This window comes from Danio rerio, chromosome 21, assembly GCF_052040795.2.
Source record: "Danio rerio strain M-AB ecotype USA chromosome 21, GRCz13ab, whole genome shotgun sequence".
In the NCBI taxonomy this organism is placed as follows: Eukaryota; Metazoa; Chordata; class Actinopteri; order Cypriniformes; family Danionidae; genus Danio; species Danio rerio.
The window spans coordinates 16,136,773-16,155,022 of NC_141041.1; the positions used below are offsets into that span (position 1 = coordinate 16,136,773).

The 18,250-nt window shown below is 34.2% G+C and overlaps 2 protein-coding genes across 4 annotated transcripts in view; one reads left to right on the forward strand and one right to left on the reverse strand.

The window, feature by feature from the left end:
• The window catches only part of mmp17a (matrix metallopeptidase 17a), a 232,811-nt gene that overhangs the window by 9,587 nt on the left and 204,974 nt on the right, over window positions 1-18,250 (reverse strand). For all 3 annotated transcript variants that reach the window (XM_087300976.1, XM_087300975.1, XM_087300974.1), the window contains 3 exons: window positions 16,964-17,046; window positions 14,962-15,114; window positions 10,314-10,571 (listed from right to left, as the gene is read on the reverse strand). In XM_087300976.1, the coding sequence (XP_087157102.1) occupies window positions 10,314-10,571; window positions 14,962-15,114; window positions 16,964-17,046 (494 nt within the window). The remainder of the gene's footprint in view (window positions 1-10,313; window positions 10,572-14,961; window positions 15,115-16,963; window positions 17,047-18,250) is intronic.
• Window positions 1-18,250, forward strand: part of LOC147838808 (uncharacterized) — a 483,811-nt gene that overhangs the window by 4,478 nt on the left and 461,083 nt on the right. The gene's annotated exons all lie outside the window — the stretch shown is intronic.

Here is an 18,250-nt window from a genome sequence, read left to right on the forward strand (position 1 = left end):
TTCATTCTGCCTACAGAGCTGCCACTGTGGGGGAGATCATCTGGTGAGGCAACTCGATCCTAAAACTGCTTGTGTGGGAATAGGCAATGTGTAAAACTGCACAGATGATTCCACATGGTGTATTAAATGGCATTACAGTTCATCTAATGGCCTCAACTGTAAATTGACATTTAAAAAATCTGCATGGGACACAAATTTAAATGTTATAGGTGTCAAAAGCAGTTATTTTTGTTATACTGCATATAAAATGTCCTTAAAGGACTATTTTTATCATTAATATTTAACATATCATGAATATTTATAATTAAAAATTGTATCCGCTTGTTAAGTCATGACGTTCAAAGCAATCTCACGGCAATTTGTAACTTTTTGATTTAGTGGCTAATTCGTATCAATACTTTAACAATTTATAAAAAAATCCCTTCATGAGGGCCATCTGACATTATATGTATATATTGCGATCGTGATTTTCTAAAGAATTTTAATCGCTTTGTAAACATTTTTTATTACCTTTTTTTGAGTCACACTTAACAAGCGGATTCTTTGGAGGCCCTATTTTCATTTAGTATCAACATGTATTTTTAGCAAGATGCATGTTTTTTTTTTTACTGGTATCAATGTGTATTTAAATGCATCAGCCATTGTGCAAATGTTACAGATCTACATTGATCTGTACAGAAATTAAACTTAAATTCCTCATAATTTGTTTTACTTCTTTGAAAATCTCCTTATTGTTAAAGATCTTTAAATTTTTTCAGATGTTTTTGATTCACAAACACATTTGATTATTAGCAATCTCGCTCAAAATTTTCTAAAAAGGAAAAAGTAGAGATTCTAGCCATATCCGCCTAAAAAATCATTAATTTTCCATCAGTCTTAGTACACTATGTAACTACAGCAGAGTCAAGCTTTAAAGGAAGGACTATAGAATACACAAGATGTGTCACTCGTATAGTTTTGAATGAGGAAAAGTGTAACGGTTAATATGGCGAATGAAGCCCCGCTTACTAGTACAGGAGCCAATCAGTGGCTGCTATAAAGTGAAGGAACTATGACGTCAATTTGTATGCAAAAACCCGAGTTAGCATTTTAGCAGTTCCGGTTCCTTGTCCCAAAGTCAATGTGTTTTTTGAATTGGGTTTCAGTAAAATCGCTTAAATAAGGTTTGTGGCTAACACAAACTCCAGGGGCCCCATGTATCAACGCTGCGTACGCACAAAAACTTTGCGTACGCCAAGTTTCACGCTCAGAATCGCTCACGTTTGGATTTACTAACAATGAACTGAACGTGGGAATGTGCGCAGGTTCACGGCAGCTTTCTGGCAGGCGTACGCACATTTTTTGTGCGTGTCTGTTTTATTTCCATTGGCGACTCCTAGAGGCAGTTGTGTTAAATTGCACTCTACAAAGTGACTGAGCCTTGCAATGGCAGCTGTATGAGACGGGTTCATCGATCTAGCAGGTAAATAAGATTTCCATACCATACAGTTGAGCAGCTAAACATTAAAGCACAATTTGCAGCGGTCGCCTGTTTTCCCAATGTAATCTGAGCGATCTACTGCACGCACATTGCTATAAAGGCACCATCTGAAGATGAATTTGCATGCGTGAATCAGAAACATTTCCATTCAATAAATGTGCAAATAAAATATGATGCACAAACTTATTGATGATTCCTACTTGTCTTTCTCGTGATAAATAGTAGGCAAAATCTGATATGTAGCGGGGGAAAAAACAAGAAATAGTTAATCAGACGCTGGATTAGAGCCGAGTTCATGCTCGAACGTGTCAAGACATGATGACATACGTCTTAGGAGCGCGCCACTGAGACTGTTGCGAGTGCTGCAACATTTTACAGATATAAACCACACTATTTCTTTTTTTTAATGCACTCAGTGCGATGTTCAGACCCAACTGTGTTAACCGCATCAGCTAAACTCTCCCACTCTATTTTTTTTTCTTTTGTTGTTAATTCCGGAGAACAAACTTGCAAATAACACCGCTTTTCTCCTGTCTACCTCCGAAAGGAGCACCACCAATTCACATTCTGTTCAAAGTTTCTCTTCTTGCTTGCTTTTGCCTTTGCTTTTTCGTTGGGTTTTTCCATTAGCATAGTCATTAGCATAATTATACGGGGGAGGAGGCAGGGAGGGGTTTTGCGCTCGTGCATGTTGCGCTCAGTTTCACGTTCATTCGGATGTACAAAAGAATATGCGTGAGATTCGGCGTACGCAGTGTTTCACACATCTGAATTTTTTTCTGCGTACGCACATTTACAGCTTTGTGCGTACGCAATGTTTTAGTAAGATTTCCACGCAAGTCTTCGTACATGAGGCCCCAGATACTTTCATGTTTTATTCTACGACATAAAACACACTGGTTACATCACACTCTTGATTTTTTAAATCGTTATGCATCTTTAAAAAGACGGTTGCTATCAAGTTGCTAAATGGGCGGTGTCGGAGACATTATACGTCATCGAGTTGATCTGGAAAGCAGCTCAGTTGTGTTGGGCATTTGGATTTGTCTGTTATTTAAGTATTTTCATGAATAGTATTTTATAGTTTGTATAGTATTTTTCTAATTGGAGTTCATATTATGTGTAGATAATTCCTTCACTTGTAAAGACTATCGAGACAGATTAATTTGTTGATCCTTTATTTTAATTAAACAACATTATGAAGATACTGCTTACCAGTGTAGCCTGTCTTTTTCCTGCTCTCTGTAATGCAAAAGTGTGAATAAGTGTGTAAAATACATACATAATAATATATTAACATCATTTTAACGTGATCAAGTGATTTTTCGTCGTTTTTTCTTCATCTGAACACATTTAACACCATCATAACTGTAATATTTACACTCCTCTATAAAATGTATAGCATACTGTATGTGACTGTATGGGCTGCTTTTTGCTGTGACATAAAAAGAATAGTTCTGTGTCCATGACGGAACTTGCAGGCATTTGATAGACTTGTCCCTGAAGCATTTCTGTCGTCTGTTACTAAGGTAAGCAGGCTGTGTGTACGCGAACAATACACTTATTTAAATATGTCTTATGATAATACTATGTAGGCACATTTTTGACAGTTTTTAAACTTTTACAACAACAGTAAAGCAAAACAGATGTATTTCCCACGTGAAAATGGTATAAAAGGCACCTAGGTCTGTGTGTTTTTGCGTATTTATTTATTTATAATATATAGTGTGGATTATAATATAATAAACAGAGAGATTAACTCTTTGTCATGATTCAGATTTCTAAAAACAAGCTAGAAAAGCAGGGTGGTGCTGACAGGCGAGCGCCCCGAGGGCAGTATAGTCTTACCAGAGGCACTTGTAGTCTTGTAGTCTGTAGTTTATAGCCTAATGTTAGCTTTTAAATTCTTGTGTTTGCATCTAAGACCCAAAAGTGCTCAAAGTTGTATTTTCGTGTGAGGATTATCTGGCTGGACGAAATGTGTAAGTGCCATGAACAGTGTTTGAACACAGAGCTTATTATTTGCAATCTTCGAAAAGCTAATGGGAAAATCATATAGGGATTTTATCGAGGGAACCAGTTTCATGCTAGCAGCTGATTAGCCTACAAGGTGACGTCATAGTTCCTCCACTCTATAGATGGTGGGTGGAGGGGCTTGGACCAGGCTTGAGTTTCTGCAGATTTTGTGTGATTCGAACGTTTAGAAATGAAACTAAAGACTGACGTTGATGTTGTTGTTTAATTTTGTTGGTGATTCCTATGAAATTTAATTATAAGCTTGGCAAGCAATTTTGGAGAATTCATTGTTTCCCCGTTCAGACAGAATGCCGGTGTAACCACTGGGAGTGACACAAACAACTGAGGTAGGATCCAATTGCAGGTTTAATCAGTGGTCAGGCTAGCAATGGTCAATACAGGTGCAAACAGGTATATGTGTGTATTTTAAATAGTGTGTGCAATCATTCTCTGACAATCCTCAGGTGGTGTGAGTGTAATCAGTCCAGATGAGGAAGCATGTGTGTCTGGGTGAAGTGCATGTATGAATATGTAGTCCAGAAATAGCGGAATTGTAGTCCATAAGTTATGGTGAGTGAGATCCAGCGATCAATAGAGTTATGATCGCTGGTGATTGTGACAACCGGAGCATACTGCCCGAGAAGCGTTTCAAAGATGGCCGCCGAGTGAAATAAATTGCCTTAAAGGGACTTTGTTTAAAGTCCCCAAGAAATCAAAACTAACCATATGATTTTGTTAGCTCACATTGCTAGTTTTGTGGTAAACAATTCATCTGTGCATGTCATTAAGAATAAAACAAGTTTGTTTTTTGTAATCTTGAAATCTGAAAATGCCAAAAATGTCAGATTACATATATCTTAAGAATTGGGTGAGGCTAACATATTTAACCATGCCCCTCCAGCTGTCAGATTTGACAAAAAACAGAAATGTTGAGCATGAGGAGTCTGTTAGGTTGTAATAACTCCCTAAACCCTTTTCCTGATCTTACTGAATTAAATGCCTACTTTACTACATCATTTCAGGTCACAGTGGAAAAAACAAGCCACGTCCCCTGTTGTTTCATTTAATATTCCGCATCATCATACGAAAAATAACAGTCGTAACTTCCGGTTCATGGGGCTTTTTTTTTTGAGTGCCATGCTAATGGTCTTATCCAATTCAATGATTTATGGTAAGCTAAGCTAAAAGTTTTCAGCCCCGGAAATTGAATTCTGATTTCATAAAGTGGAGTGATCCTTTAAAGAGGTTGTCATGATTGGACAAAGGTAAAAACAGGTGTAAACAAGCATTCCAAAATATTTAGAGCTTGTCTACTTTCATCCACTTACATAGTTAGCTGAAAATGCATTTGAATGGACTCTGCTTTTGTATTGTTGTCAAACACATTCAAACACCCACAAAAGACTAACTGCTTCTGTTAACTGAGATAATTCCTAAACATTTACTGTAAGAATGCGTTGTTGAAGCCAACTTTTCAGTTTGAGGCAAACAAAAACATAAAAAGGACAATATTCTCTAACAGTGCTGATTTCAAAACAAACCTACATGATTTATCCTGCAGTCTTTCCTCCATCAGAAATAGGCTTTCTAACCAAATCATTTTGGATTTTTGGATTTGCTGACTCCGGGTTGGTCAAACTGAATAAATGCGTTAAACACATGAATTATTCCATACACTCAATTTTGAGAGCACTGCGAAAGATAAACATGGAAAGAAGGATAAAACAGGCTGTGCATGTTTTCATAAGAAAGTGCTTAGCCATCAAAGTTTTGCATTTATTCCACACAAGCTCAATTCCTTTCCACAGCCACATATCAAATGCTGGTTCTTCATCCTCGAGGACACCATGAGGAGCTCGCCGCGCACTAGACACAATGGTGTGCATTAGACATGACCGAACATTATGCCCGTTTCTCCATTCAGCTCACATCAAAACTGCTGCTATGACAACCACACAATCAAAACACCAAACATCCTCTCCAAAGCAAATAAAATCATTTCTTCAAAGCGGACCAGGGGTCGTACAGCTGCCTACAATCCCTTTATATCATGAATAAAGTGCTACAGTTATTTTAACATGGAGATGTTGGTAAATGTGTATTGCATACACTCTAAAAAATAGACCTACAAAAGCGGCCACTGGCGCTGTACCCTTTAGTACATGTTTGTAGCTAAAGAGTGCATATCAATACTTTAAAGGGATAGTTCACCTATAAACAGTGTTAGGGGTAATGCATTACAAGTAACACAAGTTAGGTATTAATATTATTTTCTAAGTAACGAGTAAAGTAACGCATTACTTTTCAAAATTAAGTAATAATATTTGAGTTACTTTTTTAAAAATGTAAACAGAGTTACTTTTTAGATTATTACACTTTAAAAAAAATAATTTGCTGAATTAAAATGAGTGTAATCACATTGAATCACACTCAATGAGAAAATGAGCTCGCTGCGGGAACAGACAAAAAACAGAATGGAAGAGCTTCACATTTCACTTCACACTGACAACGGAGTTGAGGATCCACGTGCAGTACTTTATGAAACAGAGAATGGTCAGGCAGGCAATGGTCATAACCAGGAGCAAACGGTAACATATTGGGAAATCCTAAAAGCGTAGTCAGATAACAGGCAAATGTTCAATACAAACGAAAGGAAGGACAATCAATAAAACAAGGCGAGGGTCAAAAAACGGAGATTAAACATGGAAAATGCTTTGCAATGTTACAGGGTATATACCAACAAGACTCAGCAATGTCTGTGAGTGTGTGTGCTGTTTGTATGGTCCATGTGATCAGTCTTGAGTAGCTCCCAACTGTGTGTGTATGTAATCAATGGAGAACCGGGACAGGTGTGTGTGTGTGGTCTTGAAGGGAGTTGTAGTTCATGGTGGCAGAATTGTAGTCTGAGTGAAATTGAATGTTCTCCAGCGATCTATGAGGGTTAGATTGCTGGTGATCATGACAAGTATTCTCATTATATTGAACACATGCAGGAAAAGGGCAAAGTCTCATTGGACAGTGATTTTACTGAACAAAAAAGACAAAAATACAGCAAAGTAGGAAACACATTTAACTTTCATTAATCATGTAAATCGGCAGGAAGTTCTCAAACCATTATTAAAAAAAATATAAGTTTTTTTTAAAAGTAAATGAAGATGTAGGTTATACAGTGTGTCGTTAAATGCAGAGCTCCTCTATTTAAAAAAAAAGAAAAATACCCTGAGAACTCTGAAAGAGATCAAGCCTCAGGCAGGTATGAAAAAGTAATGCAAAAGTAACTTAAAAGTAATGTAGCGCATAAAAAGTAATGCAACTAGTTGTTTTTTTTGGGGAGTAAATTAATAATAATGAATTACTTTCAAAAGTAACTTTCCTCAACACTGCCCATAAATGAAAATTTATCATCATTTGTCTCCACTTTTTTTTTTTTAATTTTACTACTATGGATGCCAGTGGCTACCGGTTTTCAACATTCTTCAAATTATCTTCTATAGACCCTTTTCACTTTTCTGGGTTTCTTAGTAGCGGAAGGTGTTATAGCTGGGTAAACTAAGACCGCAGTGAATGGGAGAGTACAATAAATATTTTTTTACACTCCTATTTGCTAAAATAATAAAAGAAAAACTCCTCGATGGTGTTTTCAAGACTTTCAGAAAAAGAAAAAAAATGGTGAGACAGATGATGGCAGTCAGAGGGGAGAATATCATCACATTTACTCTCAGCCCCATAGACACTGCATTAAAAAAATAAGCGGTAATTATAATTTTTTGTTTTTGTAATTTGACGCAAAGATGACATAATATACACATACATGCATAAAAATTTTCTGATGTTTTTTTTTTGAAAGTCAAAATAATAAAAACTTTAAGATTATGATGGCCAATGTGTCATAACAGTCTTGTGAAAAGGGTCTATTGTTTTCAGCTGAAAAAAAAAGTACATAGAGCAAATCTTCATTATTGGGTGAACTGTCCCTATACAGTTCAGCTTTGTTTTTCTTATAGTGTATAGAAGATAATATGAAGATCAATTTAATTCCATAAAGTGCATTGTGTTTGACATTGCATCTCTGAGCGATGCAATCTCAGCTTGCTTCATAAAGGCTGCATCCAGATACTGTTGAAAAAAGTAACTAGTTGCATTACTTAGTTTTGGTAAGTAATGGGTTGCAATACTTTTGAGTTACTTTTACATTACTTTTTTGACCTGCCTGATGCTAAATCTCTTTCAGAACTTACATTTTTTTTTTAAATAGAGGAGCTCTGCAATTAACAACACTCTGTACAATCTTCATTTCCCTTAAAAAAAAAACACATGAAAAATTAAAGTAGGATAATATTATCTTCGAAGAACTTCCTGACCCCAGAGCTCTACATTTCGTATATAGAGATTAATGAAAGTTTAAAGCAAAGCTGTTGCTACTTTTGTACTTTTTGTCTTATTAAAATGTAAAATCACTGTCCATTCAGATAATCCCCTTTTCCTTTTCTTTCATGTGTTCAAAATAAAGAGAATATTTCCATCGCAGAAATGTAAGGCTCTGCCATCTTCCTTTCTGTCTGTTCCTGCATTCTCTCATTGCGTGCGGGATTCAACGTAACAACGATTATTTTATTACAGCAATTTATTTTTTAAAAGTGAATTAATTAAACTGAAAAGTAACTCGCATTACATTTTTATTATACACTACATGACAAAAGTCTTGTCAACAATCCCAGTTGTAAGAGTAATAAGTAATAACTTGACTTCTAGTTGATAATTTGGAGAAGTGGCAGAAGGTCGATTTTTCTGATAAATCATCTGTCAAAATGCATCCCAATCATCACAAAAACTGCAGAAGACCTACTGGAACCAGCATGGACACAATATTCTTACAGTAATCAGTCAAGTTTGGTGAAGGAAAAATCATGGTTTGGGGTTACAGTCGGTGTGGGGGCCGTGCGAGAGATCTCCATAGTGGATGGCAATATCAACAGCCCGAGGTTTTAAGACATTTGTGCTGCCCACTACATTACAAACCACAGGAAAGGGTAAATTCTTCAGCAGGATAGCGCTCTCTCATACTTCAGCCTCCACAATAAAGTTACTGAAAGCAAAAAAGGTCAAGGTGCCCCAGGATTGGCCAACCCAGTCACCAGACATGAACATTATTGAGTACGCCTTGGCTAAAATGAAGGAGGAGGCATTCAAGATGAATCCAAAGAATCTTAATAAACTCTGGGAGTCCTGCAAGAACACTTTCTTTGCCATTCCAGATGACTTTATTAACAAGTTATTTGAATCATTGCAGAGATGTATGGGTGCAGCTCATATGAGTCATACACAATAGTAATTCTTTTTCCACTGCTGCATGACTTTATATTCTATACGATACATTATTTATGTTAAGTGACAAGCAAGTCAGATTTTACTGTCCTAATTAAATAATTAAAAGTGATGATCATATTTATTTTGATAAAATAAGCATAATCTAGAGGCTTTTGCCTTGCGTATAAGTCACTTCTGATACCAAATGATCAACTAGAGGTTATTATTTGCTCTTCCTAAAACTTGGAATTATTAGACCCCCTGTTTATTTTTTCCACTATTTCTGTTTAACAGAGAGAAGATTTTTTGAACATTTTTTAACATAATAGTTTTGATAACTCATTTCTAATAACTGATTTATTTTATCTTTGCCATGATGACAGTAAATAATATTTGAATATTTGAATAAGATATTTTTAAAGACACTTCTATACAGCTTAAAGTGACATTTAAAGGCTTAACTAGGTTAATTAGATTAACTAGGCAGGTTAGGGTAATTAGGCAAGTTATTGTATAACAATGGTTTGTTCTGTAGACAGTCAAAAAATTGCTTAAAGGGGCTAATAATTTGAACCTTAAAACGGTTTCATAAAAAATTTAAACACTGCTTTTGTTTTAGACGAAATAAAACAAATGAGACAATCCAGAAGAAAAAAATTATCAGACATAATGTGAAAATTTTCTTGTTCTGTTAAACATTAATTGAAAAAAAAAATATATATATATAAAAAAAATTATATATATATATGTATATATATATATATATATATATATATATATATATATATATATATATATATATATATATATAAATAAATATATATATATATATATATATATATATATATATATATATATATATATATATATATATATATATATATATATATTTTTTTTTTTTTACCCTATAACCGTAATGTAAATGAACACAGAAAGAATGAAGGCTACTTTACATTATGTCTTTTAGTATAATAATTATTTGGACGTATTTTAGTACATAAATGAAATTTAAATGATACCTTGACAAATATCTAATTATTTTTCATTTGACTTATGTTGGGCTAAATTTACACAATAAACATTCTTGAAGACTATTCCATAAACATACCCGTAGTTAACATGAACTTACTTTCAAGCAAAGAAAAAGAAACAATTTTGGTCCATTTCCCAAAAGAGACTAATTGAATGTTTACATGTTATAAATGCTGATTCCTATTAGCACTTCATTAGCATATCAACAGCCTTAAAGCCACCAGACATGCTCCAAATTTGATATAATGGTGTCTTTAATGAGTAACTTCCTTGGCAAAGCACTTTCAGCAGCTTCATTCTGTATTGCCATGCTGTCCTTTAACTATAGCTGAACCACTGTAATCCAGTAAGGAAATTCATGTCACTCTTTTTTTTTTCAGCAGGAAAGGCAAACAATTCATTTCTGGTGGCTCAACAAGATAACATCTAGAAGAGCTGCTTAAAATTCAAGAGGCATAGCATGACTCGTTATACTTACTGTCAGACCACCTCATGGCATCATCCAGTTGAGCCGGGATCCCTTTCCACAATGCCATGTCTTTTGGGTATCCGAGGTCCATGCGCCGCAGATGGTCATCGTAGCGCCAGTATCGGTTGTCCTTGAAGAAGTAGGTCTTCTCATTGTGCTGCCAAACAAACACTGCATCCACTCCTTCCACCGGCAGGCCGAAGTCACTGACAGAGCGGGGGTAGCCTTCTTCTACATTATTATCCTTGAACACCCAATACTTGCCTCCTAAAGAAGCGAGAACAACTTGCTGTCAGGTGGGAAATAGGTTTCTTTAGCAGCAGAGCAGATTAGAGAAAACAGTCCCGCTGTGAAATACATTTAAATGCTGTAAATACATAACACGCGTTCCTTTAACCTTGCTGCTTTTGAGCTGAAATTGGATTTGTGCTACTGAAATCTTAAATCCAAATTCAGAAAAGCTGAGAATTTTTAAGTGGTCTCAGTTTTTTTTTCCACAGCTTTATATTGAATTGAACATATTTTAAGATATTTTCACACAATAATCATACTTAAACATGGAAATAGTGGTTTTTGTTTAGTTTTGTTTGCTGTTAAAATAGAAACATTATTTTTTAAAACTTGTAGGTTTTCAAAAGCCTGCATTTTCAGGCGCCTGAAAGACTGTTGTTGTGTAAATGAATGGTCAAAACACACGAAAAATCTGTATATGTGAGTTACGAGGACTCTTCATAGGCATAATGTATCTTATACTGTAAAACATTATATAGCCATACCCTACCTCCAACCCAACCTTCACTGGAAACCTTTGGCAAAAATTTAGGGCTCTATTTTGATGGTCCATGCGCAGAGCGCAAAACGCAGGGCACAAACGCTTTCGGGGCGTGTCAGAACGCATTTTTGCTAATTTAAGGACGGGAAAATCCGCTTTGCACCATGGCGCATGGTCTAAAAAGGTTAAGTTTATTTTCTTAATGAGTTATAGGTGTGTTTTGAGAATAAACCAATTAGAGACTCATCTCCCATTGCCTTTAAGAGCCAGCTGCGTCGCACCACAAGCGCATTTTGATGTAAAGTAAGTTCACTTTCGCTTTTGCTCTCATGGATAGGGAAACCTTTACGCACAGACATCAATTAGCCTATAAATAATTAATTTTGTTTGTTAAGCGCAAAGATTTGTTTCAAAACTATTTCTAAATTCAGTTCTAATTTCTAGCAAATGAATAAATGAACAATAATAAGCAAGTGTGTTCAAAATACTGAGTTATTTCCAAATACCCCTGCCATGCCCCATATGGTCTAAAATTTGACAGGTGGACGAATCTAAGCTTGTTTTTAATAAAACAAATATAAATATGGATAAAATAAATAATACTGCTAATAATAATAACATTATACAAAAGCAAATTAAATAAACTGAAAAAGCCTCCAGAGATGAAGAAGGTAAGGCAGTGGTTTTTAAATCTTCATGTAGGCTAGAAATCAATATGTAATTTGTAATATTTTAATCATTTATATTTATATCCTGTATATATCCTTATTATATATATATATATATATATATATATATATATATATATATATATATATATATATATATATATATATATATATATATATATATATATATATATATTTATATTTCCTTAAGATATTATATATTTTTCATATGTAAAGATATTTGCGTATTGCTCTGCATCTTGTTTGTAGTGTGTAAGCCAGGCGCATTTTGTGCCAGACAATAGGCTGACTTTGTTCTGGTCTAAAGATCAGACTATTTACAGTTTCTCAAAATAGCAATGCACCAAAACACGCCTGCTTTTTAAGACCATGCCTATGGGCGAACATTTAAGCGCAAATGCATTTGCTATTTAAACAGTTTGGCGCAACACCTCTAAATTACCCTTGCACGCGAGCCAAAATTACCAAAAGACTATTGCGCCGCGCCTTGCACCACATAGCGCCGGGTGTATGATAGGGCCCTTATTGTCAAATGGTCAAAGGCAAAAAAATAAATATATGATTTAAGTGAATTATAAGGCAGGTCCTCGTAAACCACCTTACCAAAGCAACACCAAGTCATACTCATGCCATTATTCAATTTTGTGTCCTCACAAACCACAGGTATATAACAGGTTCTTTTTACCTCTGTGCTTTTGAGCTGAAATAGGATTTGAGGCACATCTTCAAAACATTCTTGCATTATATATTTGAAGGACATTGTTTGCTTATAGTCCAATTCTTATTACAAATGACATTTACATATCTCAACAGCGTTACGTTGTCAGTCACTCAGAGAATTTAGCCGAGCATGTGTGTGTGTGTGTGTGTGTGTTTATGCTGCAGGGAGCATTTTATCTAAAATGTCTGGAATTAGTACATAATGAGAAGGTCTTTTTTGTGCAAAATCATTTGAAAGAGCTTTTGATAGATGTTCTTGATCTCTTTAACTGTGAACTTTTCTTAGATTACTGACTGCCAAAAGCAACAAAACACAGTATTAAACTGGATATTTTCTGCACTAAATATGTTGTGCAAAACTCAACACCACCACTCTAAAGCTCAATTCAAACTGCAGTAATAGATGCCAGAAAATGCAGACAGTGACCAGAATACTGTAAAGATTTGGACTTTTTCATAGCTGCAGATCTGATCAATTTATTTTTATCCGTTTGTTAAGTGTGACGTCACTGTGATGACGTGCAGCTGGAAGGGCATCCACGGCAAAAAACATACGCTGGATAAGTTGGCGGTTTATTCCGCTGTGGTGACCTCAGTATAATAAAGGGACTAAGCCAAAAAGAAAATGAATGGATGAATTAAAGGCATGGTTCCTGCAAAAATGAAATCCTCTACTCACCCTCTACTTATTCCAAATATGTTTGAGTTTCTTTTGTCTGTTGAACATGAAAGAAGACGTTTTGAAAAATGTTGGAAACTTGTAACCATTGACATCCATAGTAGGATTTTTAAAACAAATATAATGGAGTCTGTAGCAGTTTTCAACATTCTTGAAAATATATTCTTTTGTGTTCAACATACGAAACAAACAGACAGACTTTTTATTTTTGGGTTTAACTATTCCTTCAACTACTCCATTTTTTTCTAGCTCTCATAATGCTTTCTGTGAATTACAGTAGTAACTTCATTTAAGCTGTAAAGATCTGTGATTTTTTAATTTTTTTTTAAAACTGCATGATGAGGTGATTTTTGTCCTCCACAGTTTATCCATTTAATGTTAAAAGACAACTTATTACAGAAATGAAAATTCTGGATGCACCTGGTCAAAAAAATAAAAATAAAAAATATATATATATATTAAAAAAATTTTTTTATAAAAAAAAAATATATATATATAAAAAAACTGAAAATGCATTGTAATACTTATTTATTATTTTAATAAATAACATAAAGTAGTTTTGAAAGACTTTTTTTTAAATTGAACTTAAATTACACAGAATCTTAAAAACTCAAGGCATTAAAATAACCAATGAAACTAATGTGCCAGGCAGTGACTTTTTTTGTTTGACTCAAATATTTGATTTTTTTTTTCCTTATTCAGTCAACAACCAAAAAAGACATTTAGAAAATTTGGTGCTTTTCTACTTATTAGAATTAGCAAGTTACTTTTAACAGACTGAGTAACCATAACAACCCAAAACAAGCTTTACCACAGCAATATGTACATACAGTTGAAGTCAGAATTATTAGCCCCCCTTTAATTTTTTTTCCTTTTTTAAATTTTTCCCAAATGATGTTTAACAGAGCAAGGAAATTTTCACAGTATGTCTGATAATATATTTTTCTTCTGGAGAAAGTCTTATTTGTTTTATCTCGGATAGAATAAAAGCAGTTTTGAATTAAAAAAAAAATATTTTAGGGTCAGAATTATTAGCCTCTTTATATTTTTTTCGATCGTCTACAGAACAAACCATTGTCATACAATATCTTGCCTAATTACCCTAAACTGCCTAGGTAACATAATTAACCTAGTTAAGCCTGTAAATGTCACTTTAAGCTGTATAGAAGTGTCTTGAAAAATGTCTAGTAAAATATTATGCACTGTCTTAATGGCAAAGATAAAATAAATCAGTTATTAGAAATGAGTTATTAAAACTATTGTTTAGAAATGTGTTGAAAAAAAATCTTCTCCCTGTTAAATAAAAATTGGAGAAAAAATAAACAGGGGGTCTAATAATTCAGGGGCGGGCTAATAATTCTGACTTCATCTGTATATTGATGATATACCATACTGCCATACTGTCGGCAATACAAAGAGAAAATAACTTGGGTGAACTCCAAAGAGCTTTGGTGACATACTTGTGATACTAAAACATGTTAAAATAAGTGTAATGTTATTTTCATGATGGATACAAATATAACACCATTTAAAACATACCTTTCACTCAATTTTAGATATGATATCAGATATGAAGTATTTGTATAATGTGCAGCTATATTATTAAATTAAAAATAAATTATTACATATTGCTGTGGTTAAAGCATTTTAATGACACAGAGGCAAATAACTGAAGAATTTTAACAGACCATGGAATAAAAATTGATTTGTTCAACTTCTTGTGAATGAACTTGCAAATAATTTGAAACACTGTAGGTAAAAAATATTGATTCAATAGTGTTAAATCAAGGCATTTACCTTTAAAGAAGACTATCTTGTGGTCTCCGGGCCTCTCGTATACAGCATCCACACTGTCCAGGTTGGCAGGTAGACCCCTCCAGAAGCGATGGATCTGCGCAGGCCGTAATGACACCAGGTGCTTCTCACGTGTCAGACGCCAGAAATACTTCCCTGATGAGACGTTTGACAGTAACAATGTGGGATTATTTGTGTTTATGTAAGCTTATGGTGTAATTATGCGCTATCGTATGATGTATAAGGGGTAATAAAGCGAGGAATGCGCGTGTGCCCCGGAGGCAGTGGGTAGGAGGTGCCTAGCTGCTAGAACCAGCCATGCAAATACAGTGCACAAATAATAATATATCAAAACACAGATAGCGCTAGTGTGCATCAGCACATTAATGACTAAACCTTTTAACAGCAGTCTATGTTTGGGGAATTCAATGTCTTTACATTATTATTTTAATAATCTGTTTTTTAATAGTCCTTTGAAATTAAAATTAAGTTTTTTAAGTTGTAAGTATCATTATTGTTAGTTTTTAAAATATCTATAAGCTAGTGTGCTCCAAAACAGGGACACAATTTACATTTAGAAAATCTAAAACTGATATAAATATGTGAAGCTTAGAGTTTATCACTTCCACCTAAATGGATCAACAGTTTTGGTTGGATCAAGTCATGTCATACTTCAGTTTCTCATCAAATCATAACTAATCAAAAGCTCTCTAGTATCTGACATGTTCCGCCCCCTTTAAATGCTTCACATTTAATGCGCTTGAGCTCAACACTTTTCACTAGCAGAACGTTGATAATGCAAAATGCTATTGGCTTGTTTTTTTTAAGGGGAGGAGCCAGAGTATGTCCCATTTTTTTTTTCGTGTTTTGGTTGAGCATCATAAAACATTGAATAAAAATGCACATTTCAAAGCACCTTAAAGAACCTTTAATTAATATCATCAGTACTTTGATTTGCACATTAAAACTATCTAAAAGACATTAGAATTAATGTTTAATGTATTTTTACCATATCAATATGTATTGTGAATAATCTTTAGTCTTTCTCATCTATCAAACTGTCCATTTTTGTAGCATAATACTTGTCTATTAAAGCATTAGAACACACGCACACACACAAATATATCTATTTATACATATGTGTGTGAGTGGAATGCTTTAATAAACAAGTATAATGCAACAAAAAATATATATGACAGGACACAACATTACTGAAATTTATTACATTTTAAATTTAAATTAATACTTAAAAAGGTCTAAAAAAGTCAAACTATTGATATAAAATATAACAGAAAAAAAGATGTTTTATTACAGATATTTTATGGGTGGCATGGTGGCGCAGTGGGTAGCGCTGTTACCTAACAGAAAGAAGGTTGCTAGTTCAAGCCTCAGCTGGGTTAGTTGGCATTTCTGTGTAGTTTGCATGTTCTGCCCGTGTTCGTGTGGGTTTCTCCCAAGACATGGGCTATAGGTGAATTGGTTAAGCTAAACTGTTCATAGTGTATGTGTTTAAGCCCTGGTTCTCCAGGTTGGGGGTTGAGCTTTGGGCTAACTACCCACCTTGTAAAATGTTATGTTATGAAACAACAACATGGTGCGGCTAAAAATCAACTTCAATATAAACGGCCCTGGGAGTAAGTAAGTATTACATATATTTTGCAGTTTGTACACACTCTAATGCCAATTACTGAAATGCTAAAAATTGTTGAACATATTCTATTAATATTAAATTACCTTAAGTCTGTTAAAATAGTGATTAACTAACTGATTGAAGAGTTATAATTTTTTAAAGTCTAGCTACTCAATAATAAACTAGTTGCTAAAAATTAGTTGAAGCTGGTTTAAAATATTTACAGTGTACACAAAAAGATATATGGAAGTCAACATTTGAAGTGGATCATCAATAAAACACTGGGTTAAGGACAGTTAAGGACAGTTTTGAAAAACTATTTGATCCACTTCAAATGTTGACTACTGTATATTATACCTCATTCATTTTGCTTACCTTTAAAAAAGAAGGCTTCTCCTCGAATTTGGGCTACAGCATCAAAATGGCTTGTGCATCGATCTGGGGCGTCACGGGCAGGTCTACATAAAAAAAAAGGAATGAGCCAATGTTTTAATGACAGAAGAGGACAAACCTTTCACTATAGTAGAAGTGTTTGTGTTTCTACATGACTGAATCATTGATTATGGAAGGAATATTCGACAACAGACCATTGAATTACTTCAAATTTATGCAAACCCTGAGGTGGTCATATATCTTCAGCATAATGCAGAATAATTTTAGTGCTGCATAGTTTAGAATATTTCCCAGTACTGGGTTGCTGTTGAAAAAAAAAGTGGCACTTCAATTGACACAAACAGAAAACAAAAAAATACTAAGCTAGTGTAAAACAGTTTTAGTGGACATGCTCACTACAGGCCAATTCACACCACACAAGCAAACAATAACAAATAAGTTGGCCATTGTACTTAAAAATTTTATTTATAAATTACTGTCATATTTACAATGCTCCAACAGTGGCTACACACAATAATAATTTATTAAATATTTATTTAAATGGGCGGTTCATTCTGCTGTGGTGACCCCTGATTAATAAAGGGACTGAGCCAAAAAGGAAATGAATGTGTGAATGATTTATTTAAATGATCCTACTCAGGGCTAAAAACACATGGTTAAAAGTCTGAGTTTGTTGCTGTTTGTTGGAAAACTGACCGAAGGCAAAAGATGCTGACAGGAGTAAAACACACTGATCCAATAAACTCAAAAAGATTTGTTGGTTGGCATGTGTCTATGCAGTGTGAATTGCCCTCATTTGTCAAGCCTTTAGTTAGCACTAGTTTCCATCCAAAAATGCCAATTAAATTGATACGCAAAACTGGAATATTGAATAAAAGACGTGTGAAAAAAGAAACGTTTTCATCCAATGAATCAAAATCATAACTTCCTGATAAACTGGCGCCAAATATCTACATTAAAAATGGAATTATTTATCGAATAAAAAACGTTATCCTATTCAGTTATGCGCATGTGTTTTTATGCACATTTTTCAAAATTGATAACTAAACTAAACTAAACTAAACTAAACTAAACTAAACTAAACTAAACTAAACTAAAACTAAACTGTTTGCCTCACAGCTGACATCTTTATTTATCTAAAAAAAAAATAGTTTTCCTAAACATCTGCTACTTTTTTATCATAATTTAGCATCAGCAGAAAGCAACTGCTATACTTTATAGCCACTGCCCCATACATGTTTTATCACAAGTCTTTACAGTATATAAATA